The following is a 27,885-nucleotide window of genomic DNA, read 5'->3' as shown; positions in this document are numbered from 1 at the left end:
TTTTTGCAACAACAGTTATTTTATCACAACTGAAATAAATTTACGGGATGACCACTACCAGTTTGTTCCTGGGTCTTCATGAGATTATTGTGGGTGATAGTGTATGTACATGTTGTAACCGTTTATAATCCTCTGCTCTTATTATGAAATGACCAATATCAAACCGTATAATGTAATCACATCAATGTTATTTTTTGGTTACGGAGTTTTTCCATCGCGTGTATTCTGCCTTGAGTGAAGCAAAACAACTTTCTTGAAAAGGCTGATGCGTAAAGATCTCTCGAGAGGAATAAATCATCCTCGCGGAACAAATTCGTCGTTTAGCCTTTCACTCACAGAGAGAGAGGCCGCTTCACCGCCTATCCTCCACGCCTGTTAAAAACAGCACTGTTTCTAAGGCCAGTGGAAGTGGGTAGCGCTTAGCATCTTGGCTAATTTCTCGCTTTGGACAGCAATAGGTCACAGTTAAGTTGATGTTCCGATAGCCATTCTGGAGCAAGAACCAATTTCTCTCACAGCTTGTGCTCGGCAATAATTTACTTTCATTCTTGGGAGTGGTTCTCAAGCGTATCCCTCTAGGAAGATTTATTAGGAACGTCAGGTTCGCTCATCATGAATTTCTTTGGTAAGGCATACTGTCAGAGAGAAGATTTTCCATATCCAAAATGTAAAAAAATGTTAGTTCTTCATAAAAACAGTCGTTTGCTTCGCGTATCGCATCGACAGTAAAAATTAATTGTATCTCGCATAAAAATTTTAGCTTTTCAGGTATCATAATCCGATGTATATTATTATAAGGAGGAAATATAAGAGTAGCTGAATACCTCTACTATTCTGTGAATATCGACCGCAGTCTTAAAATTCAATCCTATGTTACTGAGGCAGTTGAGCTCTTATGTTATGCGCAACGTCTCTATATTATAATTTTGAATATTTTATGGAACCCGTTAGTTATGCATAGCCTTGTTTTCCAAACAGTATAACTCTTCGTCACGTGAAGATTATTTGAATATTGATTTGCACCAGCTTAAATTCTTTAATTTTAATTTTGTCTTCTGTCGTTTATTGCTTCCTAATTTTAAAACCACAATCATAAGCCATTTATTGCTTCATAGTACAGTACAGATAAGGTTTTTGAAATAATAACTTGTCATAAAGAAATTTTAGAAAATTTTTAATGCAATCATACATTTATGGTAAATACAATGGGGTATTCTTCTAGCCTTTGTAGTTGAGACACGACTATTGATTGATTGATTGTATTCTTAAATTCATTTCTCGAAATTTTCTGACCTTTACTTGCAAAATTATCCACGTTTTTGTAAGCAATGTATTCTTTTATAAAATTTTTGATCACTTGTCCCTTTTTACATAGTTTATACTGGCGTGTGCCAGGCATCCCTTTTATTTATAATCCATTGCCCGCTTCTTGTTCCCCATGTTATTTCTGAAAGCTTTATAACTTATTTAGTTTTTCAACCAACAATTTATTTTCTTGTGTTATTCTTTTCAAATTTTGTCAGAGGAATTTACAGTTTCATTAGTTTTGGACCAAACGCTTAGTGAAAACTAATTATCATAAATGTCCATTTTGCGTAAACCGTTGACCTTTTCTTTAAGATGAGATTTGCAGGAAGAGAGCGGCAATATTTCTTCAGATATTCTTATAAATGTATTTCTAACGGTTTCATGTATCCCCGTTTCGTGTTCTTATCATTTAATCATGTTTATACGGAGTACCGTGCCTCCTAACAACATTCATACATTTGTTTCAGTTCGTTTTAATCCATAAGGTAATGTTTTCATCCAGGTACTCTCACTGGATACTGAAGAAGTCTATCGCTCAGATTGGGATCCTGCTTCTGGAAGGGCGCGGCTGAGCATAGCCGAAGTGTACCCAGAGGACGAGGGAGAATATACCTGTGTTGCCTTCAACGACCTCGGAAAAGCCCACACCTCAGCGTGCCTCCTCGTTGATGGTATGAATAGCCAAAGTTGAGATGAACACAAATCATTGCTCAAATTACTGGCCCAAATCTATCCTGCAGGAATCTTTGCTACGTTTTTAGTCGAATCAAATGGAAAATGTGCAAATTTTAATTATGTTATAATCATATCTGCCATATGACGACACTTATTGATATTTCATTCCATATTTATTTTCTCATCTCTTGCTGCATCCTTGGGTGGTTCAAATACAAATCTTAGTAATAGCCGTAAATTATAAATGGCACAAGAAAGAGCAAAATGATGAAGGCCCAAAGGATATTTTTACAAATCATTTTTTTTACTTTCTTATAAGGTTATAATCCCACGCAGCTAAAGTTGTTCTCAGGATAATAAACAAAAGGATAGAGAGTAGGGCAAATGATTACTTAGGGGATGATCAGTTTGGGTTTAGGAAGGGGAGAGGTACGCGTGATGCCATTGCAGTAATGAGATTATTAATCGAGAGGAATATAGAACACAACCAGGAGGTATTTGCCTGTTTCCTAGATTTTGAAAAAGCGTTTGATAGAGTGAATTGGGAAAAACTAATGAGTATTCTGCAGAAGATAGGAATAGATTGGAGGGAAAGGAGGCTAATCCGCAACCTGTACATGTCTCAGACTGCTCAGGTGCGAGTGGGGAACGGGGAGTCCGGTTGGGCAGTGTTAGGAAGAGGTGTAAGGCAGGGTTGCCCATTATCACCGTTGCTGTTCAACCTGTATTCAGAGGAAATGATCAAAGAGGCATGGGAAGAACTGGATGTAGGAATGAAGGTGGGCGGTGAATTCATAAAATCAGTCAGGTTTGCTGATGACCAAGCTTTAGTTTGTCAGTCAGCCAAGGGGCTGCAAGCATTGCTGAGTGAATTGGAAATTCAGTCCGACAGGTATGGGATGAGAATCAATATTAATAAAACAAAGGTTGTGCGATTTTCTAGAAAGAAAAAGGCCAAGCTTAACATTAAAATAGGAGGGCAAAAACTAGAGCAGGTAGAACAGTTTACGTATCTCGGTAGTGTTTTGGACCAACACGGTCAAAGTAGTAGGGACGTAAGGAGAAGAATTGCGCTAGGCAAAGAGGCCTTCACAAGGAGGATGGAGTTGATGACGGGGACTTTGAGTAAGGATGTTAAGAAAAGACTCGTAAAAACTTTGATATGGAGCGTAGCTATGTACGGTGCGGAAACGTGGTCATTGAAGCAGGAGGATAGACGTAGATTGGAGGCTTTTGAAATGTGGGTGTGGAGAAGAATGGAGAAGGTGAAATGGACAGAGAAGAAAACAAATGAGGAAGTACTTGGTATGGTGGGCGAAGAGAGGGGTTTGTTGGGAGCAATCCTATGGAGGCAGGAAAAGTAGATGAAGGGGGTGTTGACCGGCAGTGGGATGTTGAAGACTGTGATAGAGGGTAGAATGTTGGGCAAACGAGGAAAGGGAAGAAACAGGATAGGGATGTTAGACGGAATGAAGGGAGGAAGAAAGTACTCAGAGATGAAGAGGGACGTGCTATAGAGTAGGATGATGGATTTTGTGTTTTGTTAGGAGCAATAAAATATTTGTTTGGTAGTTGTGTCCATCCAAAAACCTACCTTAACCGGTAGATTACCTTAAAAAAAAAAAAAAAATAAGGTTATAGGACATTCCACTTTTTAATTTACCGAAAGTTTCATTTTTATTATGCCTACAGAAGTTATATTCTACAGTTTTAGATGTGAATTGTCGATTTACCTCGTAAAAAAAGCTGAAATTGTTTAATTTTGATAATATAGTATAAAAAATATTAAGAATTTTTGTGAAGTAAAATGTGAAAGTCAAAAGTGAATTGTTCCATAAACCTAAGTAAGATGGTTAACGGTGAGGATAGATACCCTTGAAATTATTCTTGAAAACTAATTGAAATTTTTCACTTAATTACATCATTATATCTTATGCATTACTCCAGTGCCCGAAGAGAAGGAAACCCTTCTCACTCGACAACTCACGAGACCACCGGGACTCCTTCTATCTGCAGCGTCCACTCCACGCTCGACTCCTCGGGGCACACCGAGAGCCACACCTTCGCGCAGCAAATCGCCTTCCATTCCACGTAAGTAGGCATGTTTTTGGGTCCTAAATCGCTTTGCTGGGTCATTTGTTTTATGAAAATGACTCATTTCTATTTCCTTAAAATTATGGTAGCCTCGAGCTATGCCATATATGATCGCGTCTATTTTCAGGGTGCAACCTGCTTACCCTTTTTCGCAGTTTCCACGGAGATGCGAATACAACTTTATTTTCCTTTTGGTTTTACAAACTTCAGATGAAACGGATTAATAATTTAATTATAATGCCATTAAGTTGTACCAGGCAATTAGACTTTGAATATTTGACTACAGCTTATGCTTTTATGACTTATACATGAAATTAAGCCGAAGATGGCAAAATTTCTTGAAACCCGTGTCGTGGAAATAAAAAGCTATGAGTATATTTCTGCTATTTATACTGTTCACGGTAATAAAATAAAATAGGTTTCAATTTATTGATGTTTATGAGTTTATCATGCAAGAGATCGAAGTGATCGGTTTCACTGCATTTTAACTGTGTAGTGCAACAGTGAATTCAGCTTTTGTATGATGGGATGTTTTACTATTTTTATTTTCTATTGTATGTCTTCCGTTTTTAGTGGCTAAACAATATGCTTAATGATATATATATATATATATATATATATATATATATATATATATATATATATATATATATATATATATATATATATATATATATATAATTTGCAAAGAAATTGTATGTCTCCCTTGAAATAAGAGCACAATCAATACGCATGAATACACTTTTAACCCGCATTCCAAGCAGGTGCTTATTCAAATTAATTATCCCGCTATTTGTGATACCCTCCGAGTTAATTAAAAGGGTTCCACCTTGAAGTACGTAGTTATTCCTCCCCGCTGATCTTTCAATATGATTTCCCTCTTTATTCTTGCTCTTTGATTCTATCGCCATTCTACTGCAAAACATACAGCATTATCCATCCAAAATACCCCAATTTCTTACTTGGCGATTGACGTCGTGTTCGTAAATGTAGTGTCTTAACAGTGTGTATACACTGTATACACTCGGTCAGTAGTTATGTAATATTGCGAGTTTTTTTTGCTGAGGTGGTATTTTAACTTCATTTACTAATTAAATTAACCCATCAGGTAAGCCACTTCTTGGTTCCATTCAAAGAATTATAAAGGCTAATTGAATATTCAAATAATTTTTTATGGGTCGACGTTCTTCTTGAGCGTCAGAATTGAATGTCATTCAGAGAACCAAAAAGTGTATGCTACATATTCTAGCTCGTTACACATTTCGTCGGAAACAGACTCTTTGGATACAGCTGGTTTTTCATACTTGCCAGAATAATAGCTAACGGTAGAAGTTCTAAATTTTCAATTCACCGAAAAAAGGATAATCCAAACCTTCTATACTCCAATGCTGTAGTATATTGACTTATGTTGTATTTTTCTATCATATTTAACAATGTTTTATTAGTGTCAACTCATTTTACTTGGGTGCGTCCATCCACGGAAATAATTGGTAAGATGGTAATATGTGCTTATGTAGCCATGCAAAATCACTACATCGGTTAAATTACACCATGTAATGTGAAATTTAGCATTTTCCATCATTTATGAATGGTGTAGGTGTATAAGGTGTGATGAACGTTTTATCCATTGTAAATTATTTAATTTGGCACAATAAAAGTTATCATGCATAGTTATGAACAAAACAGTAAGATTGCCAAATATTGTCTCAATTTATATTTTAATTATTATAATAGTTTTTAAAAATCAATTCGAATAATTATAATGTGAAAATAATTGTGCATTGGCGATTAAAATGTATGTATTTTTATTAAATGCGACTGTGATTAAGGCATTTCTTCCTCAATCTGTTTCTGTTAGTGCTAATTTGTATGGACATCTTTTCAGCATTTTTATGGCTTCCTGAATCATGATAATAGTAGTAGCTAATCATTTACAATAACATTTCAAGCACTATTTTGAAAACCACAGACTCTGTTCCCTCATTACGTTGTAAAATCGCTTTTAGAAAACATCTTGCCCTGTTTCTTACCTCTCCTTATTTACCTTGCATTTTTACGCTTTTGTTTTCATTCCAGGCGAATTTGGGCACCTACGTTCAGAGAAATCTCAAGGTAGAATTTACTTTCTTCCAGTTATCTTTCTATTTCCCTGCACGATACAACTTCCCTTGTGACTTTTTTCAATTTCTAACACGTTCCACGGCTGCCTTTTTTCTGCTTTTCCATTGTTAATAATATTCCATTCTGGTGAACTAAATGAAGTATCATTGAAAAGTGGTCAACATAACAAGTTCTTAAAATAAAAGACGGATTGAAAAACTTGAGCCAAAGTCAGTGTAAAGGAAAAATAACCCCAAACATGATAAAACACTTTTTAGTCCATATATTTCAGTCGTACATTTCCGTTTGATTGAAAAAGAGTTTCTACTCCAATACACGAAGATATACTCTGCATAATGTCAATTGCTCCAAAAATATTTCAATCTCTATCATTATTACCAATACCTTGTAAAATAATGAATCTTTATTGTCTCCCTAAACATTGAGATTTATTACAGATTTTAAGGTTATGTATTCTCTCGAAAATAATTTATTATGTATTTAGGTCTGTTTTATTAAGTTTTACATACAAAATGTTAATGAACCGTTTTGTTGCCGTTGAAGCATGGTTCTTACAAACCATTAAATTATAGAACGAATGAGAATGAAAGAAAGTGCTGAATAATATCTCCTCGCTGAAATGGTGCTTCATATCCATCGCTGATTGGATATTTCTCTTAGTGAAAAGAGTGCAGATGGTGGAGTAAATTTTTGATTACTGATTAAGGTTCAACCCAAAAATTTAAAATGGACCAAATTCATGGGGAGAGAAATAAGCAAAGTTAATTGAATGGAATGCCTCCATTTTTGTTTCGTCACGTAATCGGAGATATATTCTTAATGGTAACACATACATCTATTCTATCCCGCATTTCTCTCTTCTTCCACTCCTTATTTCTTGCTAATACTGTCACCACGCCCATAGTGTATGTGATCGATTCCTAAGTAGTACACTCTCACATCATTCATTAATCTCACCCCACCTAATCCTTTCCGTTGCTCCTCGAATCTTTCTTCAATTATTTGTTTATTTTATTTCTTCATTACAATGCAATTCGGCAATCAGCCGGATGGCAAGTTACCGTTCAACCACCCATCCAAAGGTACATTTAACTAATCAATATTTATCCATTCATCCACTTTTACATTACGTTCAAATTTCTTTGGAAGAGGTCATCTAATCTAATTCAGTGTTCAAAACCTTTTCTTCCAAACTTTTTATTCTGCTTTCCTTATTTTCCAAGTTTCAACTTGGATATTAACTTCGCCAAGGAGGCTATATAAAATTACATGCCGTGAATGCTTCCTCTTAGGCTGTTAAAGTGAACATTTGGGTAAATACAAAAAATGGATATAGGCATTTTATGAAGAACAATAAATTCTCTTTTACTTAACATGAGATTCAGCTTTAAGTAAAGCCTAAGTTTCTTTTCAAATTAAATCTCTTTAAATCAGAGCCTCAAGTAATGATTTGTAGAAACTAATTTTTCAATTGTTAAGATACTGCGAGCTTCAATTTTGCTTCTATATTTGTCCATTTTGTTTAACTCCACAAATGAGAAATTTTTAATTTCTCCGAATTGTTATTGCATTTGAACAAAGTATTTCACTATCTGGGTAGTTACATGTCATATTCAGAATTTATTTTTATTTCATTAGATCTTTCTTAATTTAGCGCTTAATGACTTTAAAATAATTCTGCTATTAATGTAAATACTTTGATGAGTATACCGTCATGTATAGAAACATTTCATTGTCTTAGTTTATCATGGAAACCCGTTTTTAATGGAAGAGCTTTTTTTCTCAATTTTAAATAATCGCCTCTATTTGATCCTTTCCTCGAACTTTCTAATAGACTTTGCTAACAGCGGTTTCTCTTAGCACTAGTTCATGAAAACACCGAAGAGATTGCCAAAGTAATACCATTGTCTTTTGATTAATCATGCACACAAAAGTACCAGCAAGTCCTCCGTGTTCAGAATTTGGGACGCTTACGAACTGCGAACGTTTTCTGACCGATCACATAGGGTAGGCGTTCCAGCCCACGCATGCCACGCAGTCCAATTTCCCCGCTCGAACACATAAAATACGAGTACCCTCAGGTCTCTTGGAGCCGTGTGGGTAACCGATTATCAATTTTTCATTCTCATAAGTTCCATTCGTGCGTCCTACCAAGAAATCCTATTGTTTCACCATGGCAATTAATACGCAGCAATTGAGGTGCGTCGAAGGAGGAGGCTGGACTATTTCTGACAGTTTAACTTCTACCTATATGTGGATTAACAAGCTCTACCACATGGCGTAAAAGTGTGTGCAAGCCTTCCAGATATATTCTAAAAATGACAGATAGAGAGGCCCAGTTTAGTCAACAGTAATCGCGGATGAATTATCACCAGTGACACAGTTTTCATGGTTTATGTCGTCCTTTTTTTTGCTATCTTGAATTTAATTCTTGAATTCCCTTCCTTTGAACAGTTTTGCTTATAACCGTATTAACAAGGGGTTTCTCTCTGTGTACTCCAGTGGTATCTTGTTCACGACCTTCCCGTATTGAAGGGAAATTTATGACGTGTTTTTGTGAATGTGTTGCCTTAGCTTTCTGTTATATTGTGTTTCTGTGTTTTTTGTGTCATGCGAAATTTTCGTTTAGAGTTAAATATTAAAATACTACAATATATAATTTCTGCAAAAAAATACAACCACTCCGAAAACTCGGTTTATTTATAATTGTTGAATTTAATTTATTTACCATAGCGAATGGTTGCATCGTGTATTTAAGTTGAAATGCAAATTTTGACTGCCGTTTTGTGATAATGTTCTTCTCTTTATATAATTTAACATTATATATATTCCATATTTTAAATCTAATATTCATCTCGAAGGAATATTTTTCATTTAAAATAAAATAGGTCATTATTATTTTAAAAGAAAAAAATAGGTTATCACGATCATTTACGCAGTAAAATATCAAGGTAACAAGAAAATAATGGGTTCTAATATGCTCTCATTATTTAACCATGTGATAATTATGTTTGATACGTATTATGCCTTACCCACTGCAATGCATAAAGGAAATTATAACTAAAAGAATAAAACTCAAGAAATGGGAAAGTTGTCTGTTGTTACCTTGCAACCCATTTTGTAAAATGCATGTATAGATCAAATGTAGATGAATGTAACTGAAAAGGCTTTAAATGATGAAGCTCATTAGTACTTGTATAATGCCAAATATATGATAATATATAATTAGGAGCTTTGAGAAAAACTTATTTTAAGTGTACATTTATTGATTCTGCTGTGTAACCTAAATGAAAAACACATCTGAGGAATGACTATTTCATCTGCTTTGATGCCATGGTTTTTGGGTGAACCGATCAAAGATTTAGGACCCCATGAAGCATTTTGAGCTAAATGTGGTCGCTAAGTAGGACAAAAAGTAAGAGCAATTCGGTACAGTTTTAGTTGTTTCGCCTGCATTATGAAGCTTTAAACGTGTGGCAAATATGAAATGTAATTTATCTCTGCGTATTTCATTCATTTGCGAAACTCACTTTTTACAAAATTAGATTAATGACGTTATTAATGATTTGCATTACTCTTAAATATTTTATTCCACCAGAGACAATTGTTTCTACATCAATTTCTAGGATATCAAAAATTTTTCCTTCTTGTGATGCTAATTTGAGGTAATATCCCGCTATGAGAGAATGAATCACGAGTTATCTAAAATCGTTTAACAATCAGGTAATACCTCTCCTATGGTTCCTCTTCCCCCAATACAAATTATACTTGATTTGGACCCCGTCCCAGCACTTGTAGAAACTTTATCAGCCGGATTAATTTTGAGATTGATTATATATTTTCTATGATATAGATAATATTATCGCAAATTATGTTGACGTGGCCGATATCAAGTTGAACTCTCGCAGAGAGAATGAAAAACAATCGGAGCTTTCTCCTCAATCATTACCTTTCCATTGTCCCCCTTTTCGTTTTCAAGGGAATTCCCATCCGTAGTGCAGATATTTTTGAGAGAATGATTCAACCAAAAAATTATAATGCAGCTAAAATTTATAGAGAAACTGAAAATTCAGGGGTTGGCTATTCCCCTTCCCTCTTGCAACTCAGTTTCTTCACCATCACTCAATAAAATTCATCAGCGTTTCATGCATCATTGATAATAGAATTTTATGTGCTGAGCAGAAGCATTTTGGTCATGTTCTACGATGAGGGAACATACAAATGCATTGCAGGAGAGAATTGGATAGATAAGGAGAGCGATATTAAGGCACTTCAAGTTTTGTAAACTGTAGCCGACGTTTTTTTTAAACTTAGCGTAATGGAGTAATGGAATGTTTTAATAAATAGGATCGGTATTAAATCTTCCTCGTTAATTCATTTAATCTCACCATTGCTTATCCCTATACATAGTTTGCTATTTTCATGCTTATGATGACTATCGGTTATGAAACGCTCAATGCAGGGTAACCATTTATGTATGAGCATATTATTTTGTTATGCTGTACTAAATTCACAAGAAGCGAAACGTACCTACGAAGTGCGTGCTGATACCACTTGGCTTAACCGGTTTTGTAGAGTGCATTAACCTCCAGGCGGGTGCTTCCCATATTTTCCAAATAACAATGGATGAGAGCATGTTATCCGGTGACTTTCAGCTAATGCAGGGCAATCTGTTGCTCCAGCTTTACTCAATGTCTTGACACTCACCCGAGATGTCTCTCCGGCAGGGCGACGGGGCGAGTCTGAGGCGAGGCGACCCGGCGGCGGCTCCGCCCTAATCCACCCACGCCACCTCCGCGTGACTGCCCCCAAATTCTACGCAGTGCCTCACAACCGAGTGGCCGAAGAAGGCGAGACGGTGAGGTTCACTTGCGCTATAGCGGGTCATCCGCTCCCCTGGGCATCCTGGGACAAGGACGGACTGAGGATAACGCCAACGGCGAGGTTATCCCTGTCGGAGAAGGACGACCTGAGGATTTTGACCCTGTCAGAGGTGACGACGGAAGACGCGGGCCTCTATAGGGTCACGATTGAAAACGAAGTGGGCAGGGTGGAGGCATCCGCCAGGCTGGACGTAATCGGTAAGTTTCTTGAAGGTGGAGTGAGAGAGAGTGCATTTCCATCAGAGATGGTGTGCTCCGTATCTTGTCTTTTCCATCTGGATTACAGCAAACGGCCTCGTAACCAGAGGCTACCTGAGAACCCGTTTCCTAGATGAAATGGATTCAATTTCTCTTGCGGTAAAATGTTCTGACGATATTAATGATGGTTTTTCTATTGGTCATTGTTGTGATTTTGTAGACACATTCACTTTAATTGCCCACGATTGAAACAATTCCTTATTAAACAATTCTTTATTCCATTTCTTACATTGAATCATAACTAAATGTAAAATTATCTCCTTTTCTAAATTCTTTAAGCTTTTGAAGCAAAATGTTTTTCCAATGAAAGTATCATTTCTAGTATTTTTTTCTAACCAGATTTACAATAAATCTATGTTGGTGAATTTTTAATATTTTCAGTGAGTGCTTGAGTTTTAATCTATCAGTTGGAAATGCATATCAAATGTAACAGCTAAAACATATTTACTCAGCTTTCAGTATCCATTCAATAAAACGTTAAGTGAAACCTACATATATGTCCTTAAAGTTCACAATTTTCTGAATAACGTGATTGTAGCCTATTCTTACCGAAGATTAAGAGCATTCATAGCATTAATTTCCATCGCAAAGTTTCGGAAACTATACTGAACGATATAATGGAAACTTTTTAATTTTGGATTTGGGTAAAAGGAAATACTTTTTCAAATATAAAACTCTGTAATTGATGAATGCTAAGAATAGCTGGTAGTTTTTCTGCACATGAACTACGTTGAAATAACTTAACGTATTGGAGAATTTTCTCCACGTTCAAATTTGTATTTTTTTGTACGTTACCTTTATAATTACGCATGAGTGCATGTCATCCATCTATTTTTAGCGCGCTTGTATAATTTGTAATTTTTTCTGTGTCCAAGTCGATATTAGTGGGATTGTATCACTTTCTTAACATAATCTTGTTTTATGGTCGATTGACACCCACTTTTCCATAAATTATAATTTAGCGTCCTCAAAGGTTCACGTACGGGAGCATTTCTTTTCTCAATGTGAGGTATCTCTCTTTTCCTCTTTAAGGGAGCGCCTCGAGGCGTAGCGCTCGCGGAGGCATTCGCGCGTGGAGTGCCTCACCTCGTCGGGGCTACTCCCCTTCCTACTACAGCAGGAGACTAGCGCCGACGGCGACACGTATCGGCGGCGGAGCGGCCTTCGCTTGCGACATCCGCAGCACCTCACCGTACGGTGGCGCCGGCTGGCTCAGGTGGGGTGATCTACTCTATGTCTGGACTGGAAAATAGACCTACACTGATTGCTCCTTTCAAAAAGGGTTTTAGTTCATGATGTTCTAATTCCCTGTCACCCAAAGGATTCGGTATTCTGTCACTAGATTCTTGAAAAAATAGGAAAAAATAATTGTTCCCATGTTAATTTTTTTACTATTCTTAACCATCTCTCTGGATGGGTAGTGTGGTTTTTAGTTAAGAGTGCCTAACTACAGCCTACTACGGTGGACCATCCCATTTGACCTTCCTCCCGTTACAGTTTGGATTGGGTCTCTCAAATCTCGTACGATGTGACTGAATTCTAATTTTCAACTCGATTTGATTTTAACATATGTAACCGATGATTAATGCAATGTAATAATAATTTATTTTCAAAGAGGAGTCAATCCTCTCTCAATTTGTTTTTCTAAATTAAGCTGTTTTACTGATTGGAGACGCTGATGACGTGATTTAGGGGCGTCATTTGATTCAGGGTTGATTTAACATGTATGTATCATCAATGATTTTCGTCTCACCTCCATGCCTTTTTATCTGTGTAACTCCTAATTCAAAGTATTATAAGTAAGCGAATGAATTTCAAATATCCACTTTAGATTTATCAAAGATTCAAATTTATCAAATTATCTAGATTCAGACCAACAAACCTTTGAGTTATATTCTTTTCCATATGTAAAAAGGGCAGGATCAAGTTCATAATTTCATAATTTCGTAATCAATTTCATTGTTCATTGTCAATATCATAATCAATTTCGTAATTTTATAGTTAATTTCATGATCAGTTAGGTAATGATAGTGATATTAAGTTAAATTTGAGCCATTGAGTGGGAATCACGAAAAAGTGTCGAAGCTTTAAGATCAGAAACTCCATTCCCGTTACATAATTTCAATAACGTCATCTGGCTTACATGTAGATTTTTTAGGAAGCATCTAATGGTGAATTAACTTTAGTGCCAGCTGAAAAACGTGATATAGAGAGGAATTCAGGTGAGATACAAAGAATTCACACGGTTAAGTTCCTTGTGCAAACAAATTAAACGGAAAAGCTTAAGACTTACGTAATTAGAATCATCCCTCAAATTTTTATATCAATGAAGTGGTTTTGACCTTTCGTTTTTCTCGTGATTACTTTTCGCTCATGCTCATTCTCATTCGTATTCCTAATTTTTTTACTCATAGTTTTGTTATATTGCAGCTTTTACCCCAATGTGTCATTCCGAGTTTTTCATTATTTCCTCTTGTAAGGGTAATACTTCTTGGAGTTATTTCACTTTTTCCCAACGCTTTCATTAGTGTTGCGTTGTGATTCATTTAATGCCGTTGGACTATAAAAATAATTCATTGTTAGATGGAGTAGAGGGAATTATTTCCATGGTCGGCCTTATCCCTCTAATTTCCCTTTTCAAGCAAACCAAACCTGGTCCTTTGTCCGTTACAAATTTTAGTGAAGGATACTCGTGTCATGTAGCTGAGGGAAAACATCTAGGCCAAACCCATTTCTTCGACGTTTTGGATTAACGAGAAGTTGAGCCTTTGAGATGGTAATGCTTTCGATGAAGAAATCTAATCATTCAAAAAAGGCGGTCTTTCCCTACATTTTCTGCCATATTTCAGATGAGTTCAAAATTTTGGAGACACCTGTGCAGTTGATTTTTACCTCTTTATTATATTTATCCTGCCGAAACTTAGGAACGGTGAGCCAATCACGGACTCGAGCCACTTTAGGATTTCCCGTCGTGGACGCACGGCGATGCTCGAGATAGAGAACGCTACTTTCGAGGATGCAGGAGAGTATGCGTGTCTCCTCCTGGAATCCGATGGTAAGACTGAAGAAGGGGAGGAAGCTCCGAGCACATCCGCAAGACTGACGGTACTCGAGGCCGATGACTCCAGCGATGAAGATCGCCGTCCACCGGTGTTCATCAATGGGTTGACGGCCACGGTTGCCAGAGAGGGAGCGCCGCTGGAATTGATCGTTAGATTACAAGGTACGGTATTGTCATTTTGAAAATTCTAATTGATTCAAAAATGTTTAAATCATGTTGAGTAACTTTTCATCCCGGCCGAATGTAGTGTCACGTGCATTACCAGTCTATCGGAAGAGAAGAATCCTATATACCCTTATTTTGGTTGGAATACATCCTGATATGATTGGGATTCAAAGGCTGAATTTGAAAACAAATTGGAAATATAACCCTCTTAACCTGTAATCTAAATAATAATTCACTTTCGTATTTCATTGAAAATTTAAATAAATTAAAATCCAGTAACCACTAGGTGACAATCGTAAGCAAGTTTCAGTTCAAATGAGCTTATTTGAATTTGGAATAGAATATTTGGAATTATGGAATGTTCCTCCAGATGTAACTTCGCAACAAATAGTACACAATTTTAAATGATTGCATAACTTACAAACTAACTGCTCTTAAAATCCATTTATATCAAAAGTGGCCGTTGACCATTAGTATTTAAAAGAACTCGAAACGTCCAAGAAACGCTGATCAATCTAATAGTGTAATTTCAATTTCCTTTTTGTAAACTTTGTGTAAAACTTAAGGGCCTAGTATGTGATATGTAGATGAGTTTAAATAAGTATTTTTAAATTGAGCACTACCACGCATATAACTATACGATGAAAAGTTACATATCAGCAATATTTACCAGCTTCAAACAAAAATTAGGCCATTCAAAAATTCACTTTCATCTCCTGGGAAATATCGAAAAGTTATTGTATACACACGTTTTATTCTTGTGAGCTTTCATTTATTGTTTTCCATTTAATGTATGTTAATTAAATTTAGTTATTTCTCAAATTATCAATTACTAGAAATATCTGCCGATGGTAATAGATCTTCGACTTCATAATGAAATATCAAGTATTCAAGTTATTAGTCTGGCGCCTTGTTCTTAGTCCAACAAAACTGTAATTACCGCAAGTCACTTTTATTTTCCACCGTCTTCTCCCACAATACCAAGTATCGATAATAAATGTATATTTGCTACCGCCCATTTCGCCGTAGCAAGGTTTTCTCCTTAACGCAGGAAATGAGTAATGAGAGGATATCCTACCGCAGTAGGATGAGAGTTGTAAAATTAAGTGATTTATGCTTACATGAAGCAACCGCTCCCTTAATGCCAAAGAAGTTTTAGAAATAGAAATTTGACATTACTGCCTATAAAATGCCTGTTTATCTAAAACTCTAAAAACATGAATAAGGATATCGATTAATGATTTTTGTTGAATTTATTTGATCATCATCAAATACTAGCGTTTACTTTCAGTATTCCTTAGATTAAGTCCAGCCATGTAAAAATCGTAGCTTTCATCTAAAGAGTTGCGTTTCTAATAAATTCTCTGTAATATAAGATACTTCTGAGTCACATGCTAAGTATAACACTAACCTATGAAACTGTCAAGTGAGCATTGTGAATGCAAAAACTCTGTAGAAATTCTATAGAAAGTTTGACTGAGAGGAAATAGATTTTCCTTTAGGAAATATTAGTAATGTATCAACATTATTCATTTATGTATTTATATTATATATATAATATTTATTATGTATATATATATAATATTTATTATGTATATATATATATATATATATATATATATATATATATATATCTATATATATAAAGGAGAGTGTTTGTTTGTATGTATGTAATTTATTTACTTTTTTGCTGTCATAGAAACAGCATTTTTCCAACTATGCCAGCAGGATACTTTTGCAAGAACACTATTGTATTCAGAATTGCCGAGATATTATACGTGGAATACATCAAGGAAAGTCTTTTGTAGAAGAAAAATGGGCAACTTTGATCCTGAGAATAATATTTATTCATGTGACGCATTGGGCCGAGTCTACACAGTCCATCCTAACAACGCCGAATGTTATTTTTTAAGAATGCTTCTACATACCATTAGAGGACTTCGCTCATTTGCAGAATTAAGAACGGTAAACGGAGAAATATGTGAGACATTCAGAGAAGCTTGCCAGAATTTAGGGTTGCTAGAAGGAGATCAACACTGGGATGACTCATTGCGAGAGGCCAGTTTGATTTCTCTTCCGGGACAAATCCGAATTTTGTTTGCCATCATAATAACCTCCTGTAATCCATCTAACCCAAAAACAATATGGGAAAAATATAAAGAATCAATGAGTGAGGATATACTGGCTAAAGTTCGAAGTGAAAATCCTACATTGGATATTACGTTTAACTCCGACATTTTTAATAAAACTGATTATTTTGGAGGAAAAGTGTATCACCATGGTCAACAAGACTTTAGTGGAACTCGGTCTTTTTGCACCTGTAAAAGATCAACAGGGTGTATTTTATCCAGATTATATACGTGAAACTAGCTACATTGTCTTAGACTTAGAAGCATGCATCGCGGATAAAAAGCCACTTCTTAATGAAGATCAGAAATTCGCGTACGAAACAATAATGGATCAAGTAGATAAACAAGAAGGAGATATCATTTTTCTTGATGCTGCTGGTGGCACGGGAAAAACATTTTTAATTAATTTAGTTCTCGCTGAAATCAGGGTTCATGGAGAAATTGCTCTAGCCGTTGCATCTTCAGGTATTGCAGCGACATTAATGGAAGGAGGAGGAACAGCCCACTCTGCCCTTAAGTTGCCACATAATATTTCCCGACAAGAAAATCCCACATGTCATATAAATAAAACAAGCGGCCAGGCACAAGTTCTTATAGAATGTAAATTGATAGTATGGGATGAGTGTACGATGGCTCATAAAAAATCTCTTGAGGCCCTCAACGCAACACTTCAAGATCTTAGAGGAAACTGCAGTTTAATGGGAGGAGCTCTGGTACTCCTGTGTGGAGACTTCCGTCAAACTCTGCCTGTCATTCCAAAATCGACTCCAGCCGATGAAATTTATGCCTGTTTAAAACATTCTGTTCTATGGAATCATGTCCAAGAAATTAGCCTTAAACAAAACATGCGAATCCTCTTAAGAGATGGGAATGCTCAAAATTTTGCAAATAAACTTTTGGAGATTGGAGAAGATAGATTAATTATTGAAGTATCTGGTATGATAAAATTGTCATCAAATTTATGTGTATCGGTGAAAACTGTCCGCGACATGATACAAGCAGTCTATCCTAACGTTAATCAAAATTATAAAAATTTAGAATGGTTGCGAGAAAGAGCCATTCTTGCTCCTAAGAATGATGATGTTAATGAAATTAACAAGGAGATACTAGCCATGCTGCCAGGAGACGTGATTGAATATAAATCGGTTGATACCGTAGTGGATGCTGACGAAGCCGTCAATTATCCAACGGAATTCCTAAATTCACTTGATCCAGCTGGATTGCCACAACATCGCCTTATACTTAAAGTAAGATCTCCAATCATTTTATTGTGAAATTTAGATCCAACAAAACTCTGCAATGGGACACGATTGTGTGTGACAAAATTAATGAAAAATATAATCCAGGCAGTCATTTTAACTGGAAAAGGAAAAGGTGAAATAATTTTTATTCCACGGATACCTCTAATCCCAACTGATCTTCCCTTCAACTTTAAAAGATTACAGTTTCCAGTCCGGCTAGCTTTTTCAATTACCATTGATAAATCACAGGGGCAGTCTTTAAAGTTTTGTGGTGTTGATCTAAGATCGCCATGTTTTAGCCACGGGCAACTTTATGTTGCTTGCTCCAGATTAGGTCCGCCTAAAAATTTATATATTCTTTCTCCTGGATATGAAACAAAAAATGTAGTTTAGAAACAGGTGTTAAATAAAAAAGATTCTTAAATTTGTATGAAGTAGTGTATTATTGTACTTTATAATTTGTTGTTTTTATTTATGTAGTATATTTATATTATTGTTTCTCCCTAACCCGTGCAAAGCCGGGTATTCAGCTAGTATATATATATATATATATATATATATATATATATATATATATATATATATATATATATATATATATATATATATATATATATATCTGTGTGTGTTCTATTGTGCCGTTGAATTGCTCTCGTAAGTGCTTCTATATCATCGATATATACGTACACACATTCAAACACGAAAATCCGCGGAATGGCGAACGCGCATTCATTCACATGGAAATAGATATAAGGAAAAGGGATAATAAAACATTGGAGACGAACACAGGAATGGTGGTATACTATATATAAAATGTGTATTTTAGTGTGTAAGGTTACGTTTTTTCTCCATTCTAGTGTCTGTACACTCTTTGACGTTGTGATTTCAGTAGCAAAAGCTAATTTTGTCTCTTCATAGTCCTTCCGTGGTTTATTCCCCGGCAACTACGGTTATCTCTGGCTGCAGGAGTCTGATGATCCTTCGTGTTCCTTCACCCTAGTTTTATATAGCCTTCTAACATTCGCAGGTGGCGAAATAGATGACCGGGGTCATAATCTTTAGGTTTTCTTTGACGTTTATCGGGTTAGCTTTCATAGTGGCATGCTAATAGATATTTCTGTATTCGAGTATTCGAGAGCTCCTCCTGGATATTGATATGGAAACGAAGGGCAAGAGGGGGTGCCCTCTAACAGACTTGAGACTTTTCTTTAAAAATTATTATAGTCCAGTGATCAACAAGAATTAAGAAAGAAATTACCGGTAAAATATCCATTCAGCGATCACCTAACTGGTGCATAAAGACATGAGAGAATGTAGATGGTACGTTCCTAAAGTAAAGCAAGTTTTTTTAGTAATTTATTTAACAGACTTGCACAGACACTTAAAATTCTTCAAAGTACTATCCCTGGGCCTCAACATATTTTGTCAGCAACTCCGCCATGACCGGTACCGGGGACGGGGATCTCTCGCAAGGTCTTCGTCACAGCTGATTTGATCTCTCCTATGGACGAAAAACGGGCTCCTTTCAGGGATGCCTTAATTCGAGGGAACAAATAGAAGTCTGCTGGGGCAACATCAGGACTAAAGGGGGGGGGGCAGCGTTGGCACCTGGTGTTTGACCAGGAACTCCCGGACTCGGAGCGCGTTGTGGCAAGGCGAATTGTCGTGATGGAGTTAGAAGTTAGCGGAGATGCCTTTTCTTGCTGTTGAAAAAGACAATGAGCATTGTTTTCACGATTAATTTTCTCATTCTTGCCTTTTTGGGCTTGGGGGACTGGACGGTGTGCCACTCAGAGCTTTGGAGTTTTGTTCTGGGTCGTATTGAAAAACCGAGGTTTCACCATCAGTGATGGCGTTTTCCAAATAATTAAGCTCATTTTCAATAGGTTGCAAAAGTTCACTTGAAATTTCCCCTCGGTTGGTGTTTTGGTCGTCTGACAACACCTTGGGCACGAGCTTGGCGCACACTTCCCTCACCGCTAAATCTTCAGTAACAATGCGAAACACAACAGCAGACGATAAGTTCCGTTCATCGGCAACCATCTTAATACTCAATTGACGGTCAGGGTCCAACAATTGTCGGACGCGAGCCACATTGTTGTCGGTTTTGCTGGTTGACGACCGCCCAGAACGTTGTTCGTCGTGTCCCTCTTCCCGGCCCTCCTTAAAGGCCTTTAAACACCTCGAAAATTGTGATTAGGGCAGAGCAGAGTTCCCTTAAGCCTCGCGAATCATTTTTTTTGTCTCCTCAGGAGGTTTTTTTAGTTTAGCACACATCTTTGCCGCGTAACGTTGCTCAATCGTCGATTCCATATTTTTCGTGACACGGTCGGCGCGCAGAGGTTTACAATAATTGACGTACTCCACCTACTCCAAGTAATTCGATCCCACTCCGACCAATAGGAACGGCGTGGAAAATTCAATTGCATTATTTTCGGAACGCACCCTGTATAGACAGGTAACCTCTCACTTCCGGCACTTCGCACGGAAAATAGCAAGGCATTATCAGCCATTGAAACGTCGGGTTTGCAATTATCATCATGGTTGGAGACATGAGAACTCTTCACTCAAACGATTCGCCAGGAAAACTCACTTCATGTATCAATTAGATAAGTTGCTAGTCCAACATTCAAACAAGATATGACTTGGACCTGCGACCTTTGGTTTACCTGGGCAGAACATTACTGCCCTGGTTAACTCGACGGGTAGTTTAAAAGAACTGCTTTAAATGTTATCATTTGGGTTTACTGCATTCCGACGGTTGATGTGCTGAATGTACATACCAAGAACGATAATAATGTTCGTACGTTGGTTTTTGCGGCGTGAATGATAATAATGTTGATGAACACTGACGGTGAATTTTGCTGACTAAATACAGAAATGTTTAAACTTCACACCGATGTATAACGTGTTTACATATGGCTATAAATATATATTAAATAAAATATATTAAAACGATAGGGATTTTCTGCATGCGACCCACTAGTCCTACACTCATTGTCTGGCCCCTTACAGAAACTTGACCGGTAATATGTTGTATTTATCTTCACAAGAGGTTCCTAGAGCCCCACTTAGCGTTCGAGATCTCGCAACAAACGGCTATTCACCTCTTTGATCACATAAAGATACTACTGAATCAAACCATTTCCTACCACAGTGATGCGAAGGTATTTCTGATCTGTAAACCCAGGCCTCTATTGAGGCAAAATAATAATTATCGGAGAAAGAAAAGATAGTAGCAATTTTCCACTAAATAAGTATCTAATGGAAAATTTTTATTATATTTTCTTTATAATGTTCCAATTCCACCACATCAAGCCTGAAACTACTCAATTTAAGAAATTATCGGGTAGAATGGGACAAACACTTCGACTGTTACGGATGTGCTGTCAAAAAATAATCTCGGGACAATATTTATACTGTTGCGTGAGAGAAATGTTTTAATATCTTGCATTAAAAAGTTTTTCGGAAGGTACTTACTTAGCACCTTTCCTACTATTCCTGGAAAATCACAAAATTTACCATATTGATTATGGAAAGAAGGTTTCATTAAATTGAATAAATGGTACAGGGGATAGCGATAGTCCTCAGCTCATTAACTAAACCTCATTAGCTGTTGACGTAAAGCTGATTATAATTATATATTTGCTTCCGTGGTTACAATTTCGTAGGTACTGGACCAATTGATGTTTCTTGGAACAAAGAGGGTAGAGAACTTCCGGACTGTGCGGACTTCCGACACTTGGATCTTGGCGATGGAAGGTTCGCACTCCGTCTAGCTGACGTCTTCTACCCACAAGATGCCGGGACATTCAGTTGCACCGCCAGGAACGCCTTTGGAACGACTGAGACGAGCGCCTTTCTGGAGGTTCTGCCAGGTATGCGTCCGAAGAAGTGGTAGAATTGAAGAGAAAAAGTAAGAGGATGTAGAACTGGTGACCTTTAGCGACCATTTAAGCTCGAGCATAAGGAATTCAAGATGCCTCTAGGGAGGGTTAAGGGTTTTCAAACCTCCAACAGACCTTATGCAATCAATCGAGCAGGCAGTTACTGTCAATAAGTTCCAGAGTTCAATTGAATCAATTTAGTCCAAACTTCACTGACAGACGTGTTCCATTCAGAATCAAACTGTCAATTGCTCGTTCCTCCTCAGTTCTTAGAAGAACCAAATGAAATAACGTTCGCAAAGTGTTGCAATAATGTGTTCTTTTATATACTTAATTGAAATGCCTACAAGTAGAGCAAAATTTCATGAAAATGAGGAGAGGATGAGTAGGACAATGAGGGGGGATGACAAAGATGACAAAGAATATATAATAAGAATTTTTAGCTTACTTATATTGATAAATAATGAAAAAATCATTTTAGTGCGCTTAACAATGTTTTATAAATATACTATTATTATTTAAAAGAGTATAAAATATTTGGCAAGTGTTCAGTTTATCTTATTTTTGTTAAAAATATTGTGGAAATCAGCACAACACCTCATACTAAGTCAGTTGCTGAGTACTCATGTAATTCATTGCAAAAATTAGTTGCTATATATAATGTTTTAAAATATTATCTGACTCTCCCGGGATTTGAACTCAGTGGTGTAACTGACAGTCTATCCGACCAAAAATTGAAGATTTTGATTCAAATGAAATGATTTTTTTTCATGGCACGAGCTAGAGTAATTCTAAAAGCAATGAATTTACATGATGATCGCGCATACAGCACGCAACATGTCATAAATACTTTCCAATATGAAAAATATATACATTACTAATTAGTGTATTTTTTCTGTTGGTAGACTTATTTGGATTTGGAAGGTAGACTTTATTGGATAAGTTATCACCTCCCCATTATTAAATATTTATCATTCGATGGAAATAATATCTTTCTTTTTCAACAGAATTCGGTGATAATGAAGACTGCATCGCCGCCTATAAGGATGTCAGCGACTCAGAGAATAAGGAAGAACGGTTGGTTGCCAGTACGGAGAGTACTGTAACAACAGAGCCCACGGATCTTCCTTGCTCTTTGTCTACAAACCGTAATACGGTGAGTAGACACATTGTTTTACTTCCAAGTAGTAGTGTTATGGCAGCAATAATTTGTGACTGTATGTTCTCTCTTAAATTAAACTTCGTCCTGTTAACGCGAATTTCTTGCATCAGCAAGAGAAATGAGTTGTTCCAAAATGGGTAAATGGGTCAAGGTTGAAATTCGTCACACCTTTCCTCCAATTGCCAAGCTAACTGGCAGATTCTAAGGCCCTAATTCTTCCACATCAAATGCTATATTAATATTGATTCCAGCCTGTGGTTGCATTTAATTTAATATTTCATTTTAGCACTCACGCTGGTACAAAAGTGATTTTGTTCGTCAGTCATTCGTTCTCTAATGAATTAATCCATTAGCAGTAATTTTTCAATTTTAATACAAACGTTACAGTTGCCAACATTGATTCTTCTGCATAAAAAGGATGGTTAAAAGGGAAAGAATAGTAAAATACTAAGTTTTTCAAAACTGTTTCATGCAACTGAAGGGGTAAAATAAGTAATGAAAAACAGAACTTTCAATTTTATAGTATTTATGTGACTATATACGCTGTGTTTAGTATGCTAAAAATAATGCTTTTCAGTATTTTACGTACCGAGTGTGAGATGACTAACATGTTCATCTAAATCATAATTTGTGGCTAACGTAATGTATTCACCATATTTATTCACATTAATTTTTACTTATTTTACAATGATAGTATTCCAGTAATTTTGGAAGATATTTGTAACAATTAAAAAGTATCAGTCATTAATATGCGTCTAGTAATACAGTTTTTTAAATGAAAACCAATTGGTGTATAGTTTTTTCTTGTAAATTTCCATTATGATTACATAAACACACGCCCGAATAAAGACAAGCTCGGAATTCCTATCAATTAGATCTCCCTGTCCTGATACTATCGTGCCTACTGATATTAGAAATATGTAATATTTCACCAAATAGGGTTGGGTGAGGGGTCATTTACAAGTTACATCTCCAAATAGTTCCCTTTATCATACGATTTGTGAGACACCCCCGCGTTTTTCTAACAGCATTTGGATATGAAAAGACAGTAACGACTGCTGACTTCTCTTAAGTGTACCTGTCAAAAACTGCATCGATCTGGTCGAGGTTGCTTTAATTGGCATGTGAATTCCGTCCACTTAGGGACAAGACGTAGGAGCGAGTATCGTCAGCAGGGCAGCCTTGACACCGACAAAGAGTGACCGCCGGTCGAGGTCCTTCCGGGTGACCATCGCACCGGGTCCCGGAGTCGAGTCGGACGAGACAGAAGAGGAAGTCCCCAAGAAAGCTGACTCACCGGCGAAACTGACCAACGGCCCGTCGGACACCGTGGCTCTCCTCGGGGAGAAAACTCGCCTCTGCGCCTACTTCACTGGGAATCCTCCGCCGACGGTGCGGTGGCTGAAAGGGGTAAGTACGCCTTCGATCACCGGGTATCGAGGCGTCATAGGTGGCTAAAAAGGGAACAGAGTCCGTTTAAATTAATGGTATTTGGCTTCGCAATTTTTGAGTGAGAGGTGAAAACGAAGGGAAGCGAGAAAACGAGCGGAAGGTGTGAAAGAAAAACCTAACGGATCCGAGAAACGTTAGCCGAAGTGCGAGTTTTAGAGCGCATCGCTAAAATCAGTTCAAGGACGATCGGGATCTCGTCATCGAATTTTTTCGGCAGTCCGTTTTTCCACCGTAATTTAGTGGGCATTCTGTGCGGCATGCACTCGCAATCACCCAGTGGCAAGTATTCAGAAGCAGACTTCTCCGGCCAGGTGTTTACGAATTCCTCGTTATTTCAGCTTCAGTCGACCACTGATAACATTGACCGTGCAATTGATTGGTTCTCACCTGTCAGTGTCCCGTTTGCCTTCCGCCTGTCACGAATATTTTTTCGTATCTTCAGATTGTGCAAGAATTCCGGTCTTAATTAGAAAGCGGAAATCCCCGGAGCCGTGCAAGAGAGGAATATGATCTTCGGTAGCAAACGTTTGCGGGTCTGAACAGTTTTGTTTCCGAAGTAAAAATTTATGTAAATTATCAGCACCTTAATTATGTAAATTTTGTTATTATTATGTTTATTGATTTGCATTATTTTCCGAAATAGTAATTTCTAATTTTCTTAAGAAGTAAGTCTTCGTGCCCTATAGCCCAAAAATGATTAAACACTTGACAATGATAACCAAAATTAATTTGAGTATTGACAACTTACTCTTGATATATGATCTTTACACTTTTTTTAATAGTAAAGGATGCTTTTTTGCATCTTTTTATTACAAAGGCATTGTACTATATATTTACATTATAAAGAAAAATATATTTGAGAGATCGGTTTGCGAATTGTTTGGTATCCTTTTTTCAGCAAAATTTTTATTTTGTTAATTTGATGATGACGCAGCGACGTTCAGAAGTTTTACTGAAAAATACAAATGACTATCAAAATACGTGTGTGAATTTGAAGTATCTCAATTGCTAGCCCCTTTACTCAATGCCCCAAATCCAACGTTCGCGTAATGAGTACTTAAGTTTGGATTGTTATTGTAGTTAGTATAAGTTAAATAGTTATTCGTTGTTTAGTGCAAGAAATGTGTTTCAAAGAGCTTTTTCAATGAAAACTTGCGTGCAACAAGAGAATTTTAAGATGAAAAAGTTGCTTCATGCGTGCCAGGTGCCGCAAAAATTCATTAGTTAGAGTAATAGAAATTAAAATTAGTCCATTGTAAAGTTCTATAAATTCAGTTTTGAAACGATGCTCACTATTATTTTTTTCATCTTCAAAGGCAGTATACACATAGATAAGCAACTACGTTCTGCGATGAATATATTCTCGTTTAAAGTTTTGGCAAATATTATTGTCTTTGAATAGACATATCATTCGACCACCTTGAATCACTTAATGATACAAAAACGTTTCCATTTTTGCTACATATTCAATAAGTAAATACTTAGATTTTTCCAAAGAAGTAGTCATGAAATATGCAATTTAACCTCTGATTTTCCTTTTGCTCAAATTGATTATTTCATGTTAAAGTTGGAAACTTTAATTTACTTAAAATGTCACTCTAACGCCATTTGCTTTAAAGGCACTCTATCAGTTTCAATTTATCTTATTGATTACTGTTTCCCATAACAATTGTGAAGAAATTTACAATTCGACAACTGTGTATGACTTCATTTTAGCCCTGATTTTCACTCGACCTCCAATACCCAAAACCGAGTCACAGAAAATTAGGACTGTTTATTATCGCTGATGCATCAACTTTAATTCTAATGACTGCTATTGAATCTGACGGATCTGGCGCAAACACATTCAGAAGGAAAACAAATAGCAAAGGCAGCAAATGGCGACATTTGATTTACATTTTTTAGTGAAAACGACATCGTTAAGAACTCATAACTTCGGCGGAAAAAATCAAGTTTTACCTGAAAGACCATTTTCCTCAAGATTGAAATTGTACCTAGCAGGTATAACTGTATTTTAAGCTCGCATTGCTTTAAAAGGTGTTTTCCTTAAATGACATTTATAAAAGAGACATTTTCAAAAAGATTTTCCGAGACATTATCAAGACATACAAGAATTCAAGGGATTCCCAATTTTTGCTGAGTTATTGCACTTACAATTAATAGCGACCTGCAGCTTTTTAATTTGAATTTGGACTCCAAAAATATTGAACTCAGTCGCTGCCCATTTTTCTTCGTTGATTCGATAAACTCAGGGAGAAGGAAAAGTGAAGCGTGATGTGTTCTCTCATCCCCCGTATGATCCACACCCGCGACTCCTATAGAATAGATCCCCCACTGCCCAAATAATATTCTGCGATTGACACTTCCTCTGTGGTTGTGGATAAATTTAAAGACTTCGGACAGTTATTCAGACTGACTCGATTTTTCTTACACATCTTTGCTTAGGTTTTCCAGCCATCCTTCGATGGATGTTTTTGATATGCGATTGATTTCATTTCCCTCATTTTATATATATTCGGCCCTTCTTGATTATTTTTCTGGAATTTTCGTATTTATCCTTTGGTTTATTAGATCCAATAATTCCTCCATGATCGTTGACTTCGTACCTGCCGCTTTCCATCTAAAGTTCTGCGGCTTTTATATTCCACTTGCGCTGCTGCATACCATGCGTTTCATTAATTCAATGCCATTATCATCTTATAAAGGTTTACCCAGCATTCTTTGGGAGTTCTAACCTAACATAATGCTTCTTGGGTATTTTCACCTAACAGTTAGTCTTTCATTGTTCTTCTCAAATACTTCATTTCATTTTATCACTTAGTCATTACTAAATTGTGACCACTGTCAACATCGGTGCCTTAGTAATTAAAGGGAGAGAAAATTAATAAAATAAAGTTGAAAGGAAAGAGGAGAGTTATTCGCGCTGAAATATCATAAAGTTTCCCAAATTTCAACCCATGAATTAAAAATTTTGTGGCATTTTGTCATGGTAGATCGCGTAATCTTTTTATCTTTTGTTCTTAATATTTCTTTGAATATTTTTCACATTTTTCATTACAAGGTATTCTACCAATTTAAAGTTAAGCATTTGGACGATCTCTAAGGACTATTTGCTACTGTCTAACTTTTACCTAAATTATTTTCTTCATATCTTGGTAACTCCTGCCTGCCTTCATTCCATCCAAAATGCCTTCTCACTTCCTTTATCCAACCCGCTTAACTTATGTCCTCCCTTTAATCAGGGCCTTAATCACACAACCACATTTCAGTATTTCCTCCAACCATTTTCTTTGCTTTTTTCTGATTCCCTACAGTAACTTCTTCTTTTCGTGTACCCTATTAAGATCCTCAGCGTTTATCGTCTTCTCTGCCCAAATGATTCTCTACATTCTACGCCACACCCATATCTCAAAAACTTGCAATCGACGCTCATCCGCTTTCCTCAAAAA

The 27,885-nt window shown here is 36.5% G+C and overlaps 1 protein-coding gene across 1 annotated transcript in view; it reads left to right on the top strand.

Moving 5' to 3' along the window:
* LOC139690900 (titin homolog) overlaps positions 1–27,885 on the top strand; it is a 370,135-nt gene that overhangs the window by 313,956 nt on the left and 28,294 nt on the right. The window contains exons 30-38 of the mRNA XM_071588519.1: positions 1,811–1,979; positions 3,931–4,074; positions 6,154–6,189; positions 10,926–11,279; positions 12,372–12,555; positions 14,264–14,562; positions 21,607–21,813; positions 22,830–22,978; positions 24,128–24,394. Coding sequence (XP_071444620.1) covers positions 1,811–1,979; positions 3,931–4,074; positions 6,154–6,189; positions 10,926–11,279; positions 12,372–12,555; positions 14,264–14,562; positions 21,607–21,813; positions 22,830–22,978; positions 24,128–24,394 — 1,809 coding nt within the window. The remainder of the gene's footprint in view (positions 1–1,810; positions 1,980–3,930; positions 4,075–6,153; positions 6,190–10,925; positions 11,280–12,371; positions 12,556–14,263; positions 14,563–21,606; positions 21,814–22,829; positions 22,979–24,127; positions 24,395–27,885) is intronic.

Source organism: Hetaerina americana, unplaced genomic scaffold (genome assembly GCF_022747635.1).
Source record: "Hetaerina americana unplaced genomic scaffold, ioHetAmer1.1.p SCAF_3, whole genome shotgun sequence".
In the NCBI taxonomy this organism is placed as follows: Eukaryota; Metazoa; Arthropoda; class Insecta; order Odonata; family Calopterygidae; genus Hetaerina; species Hetaerina americana.
Note: the sequence above shows the minus strand (reverse complement) of the source record. Positions and strands in the feature narration are given on the sequence as shown.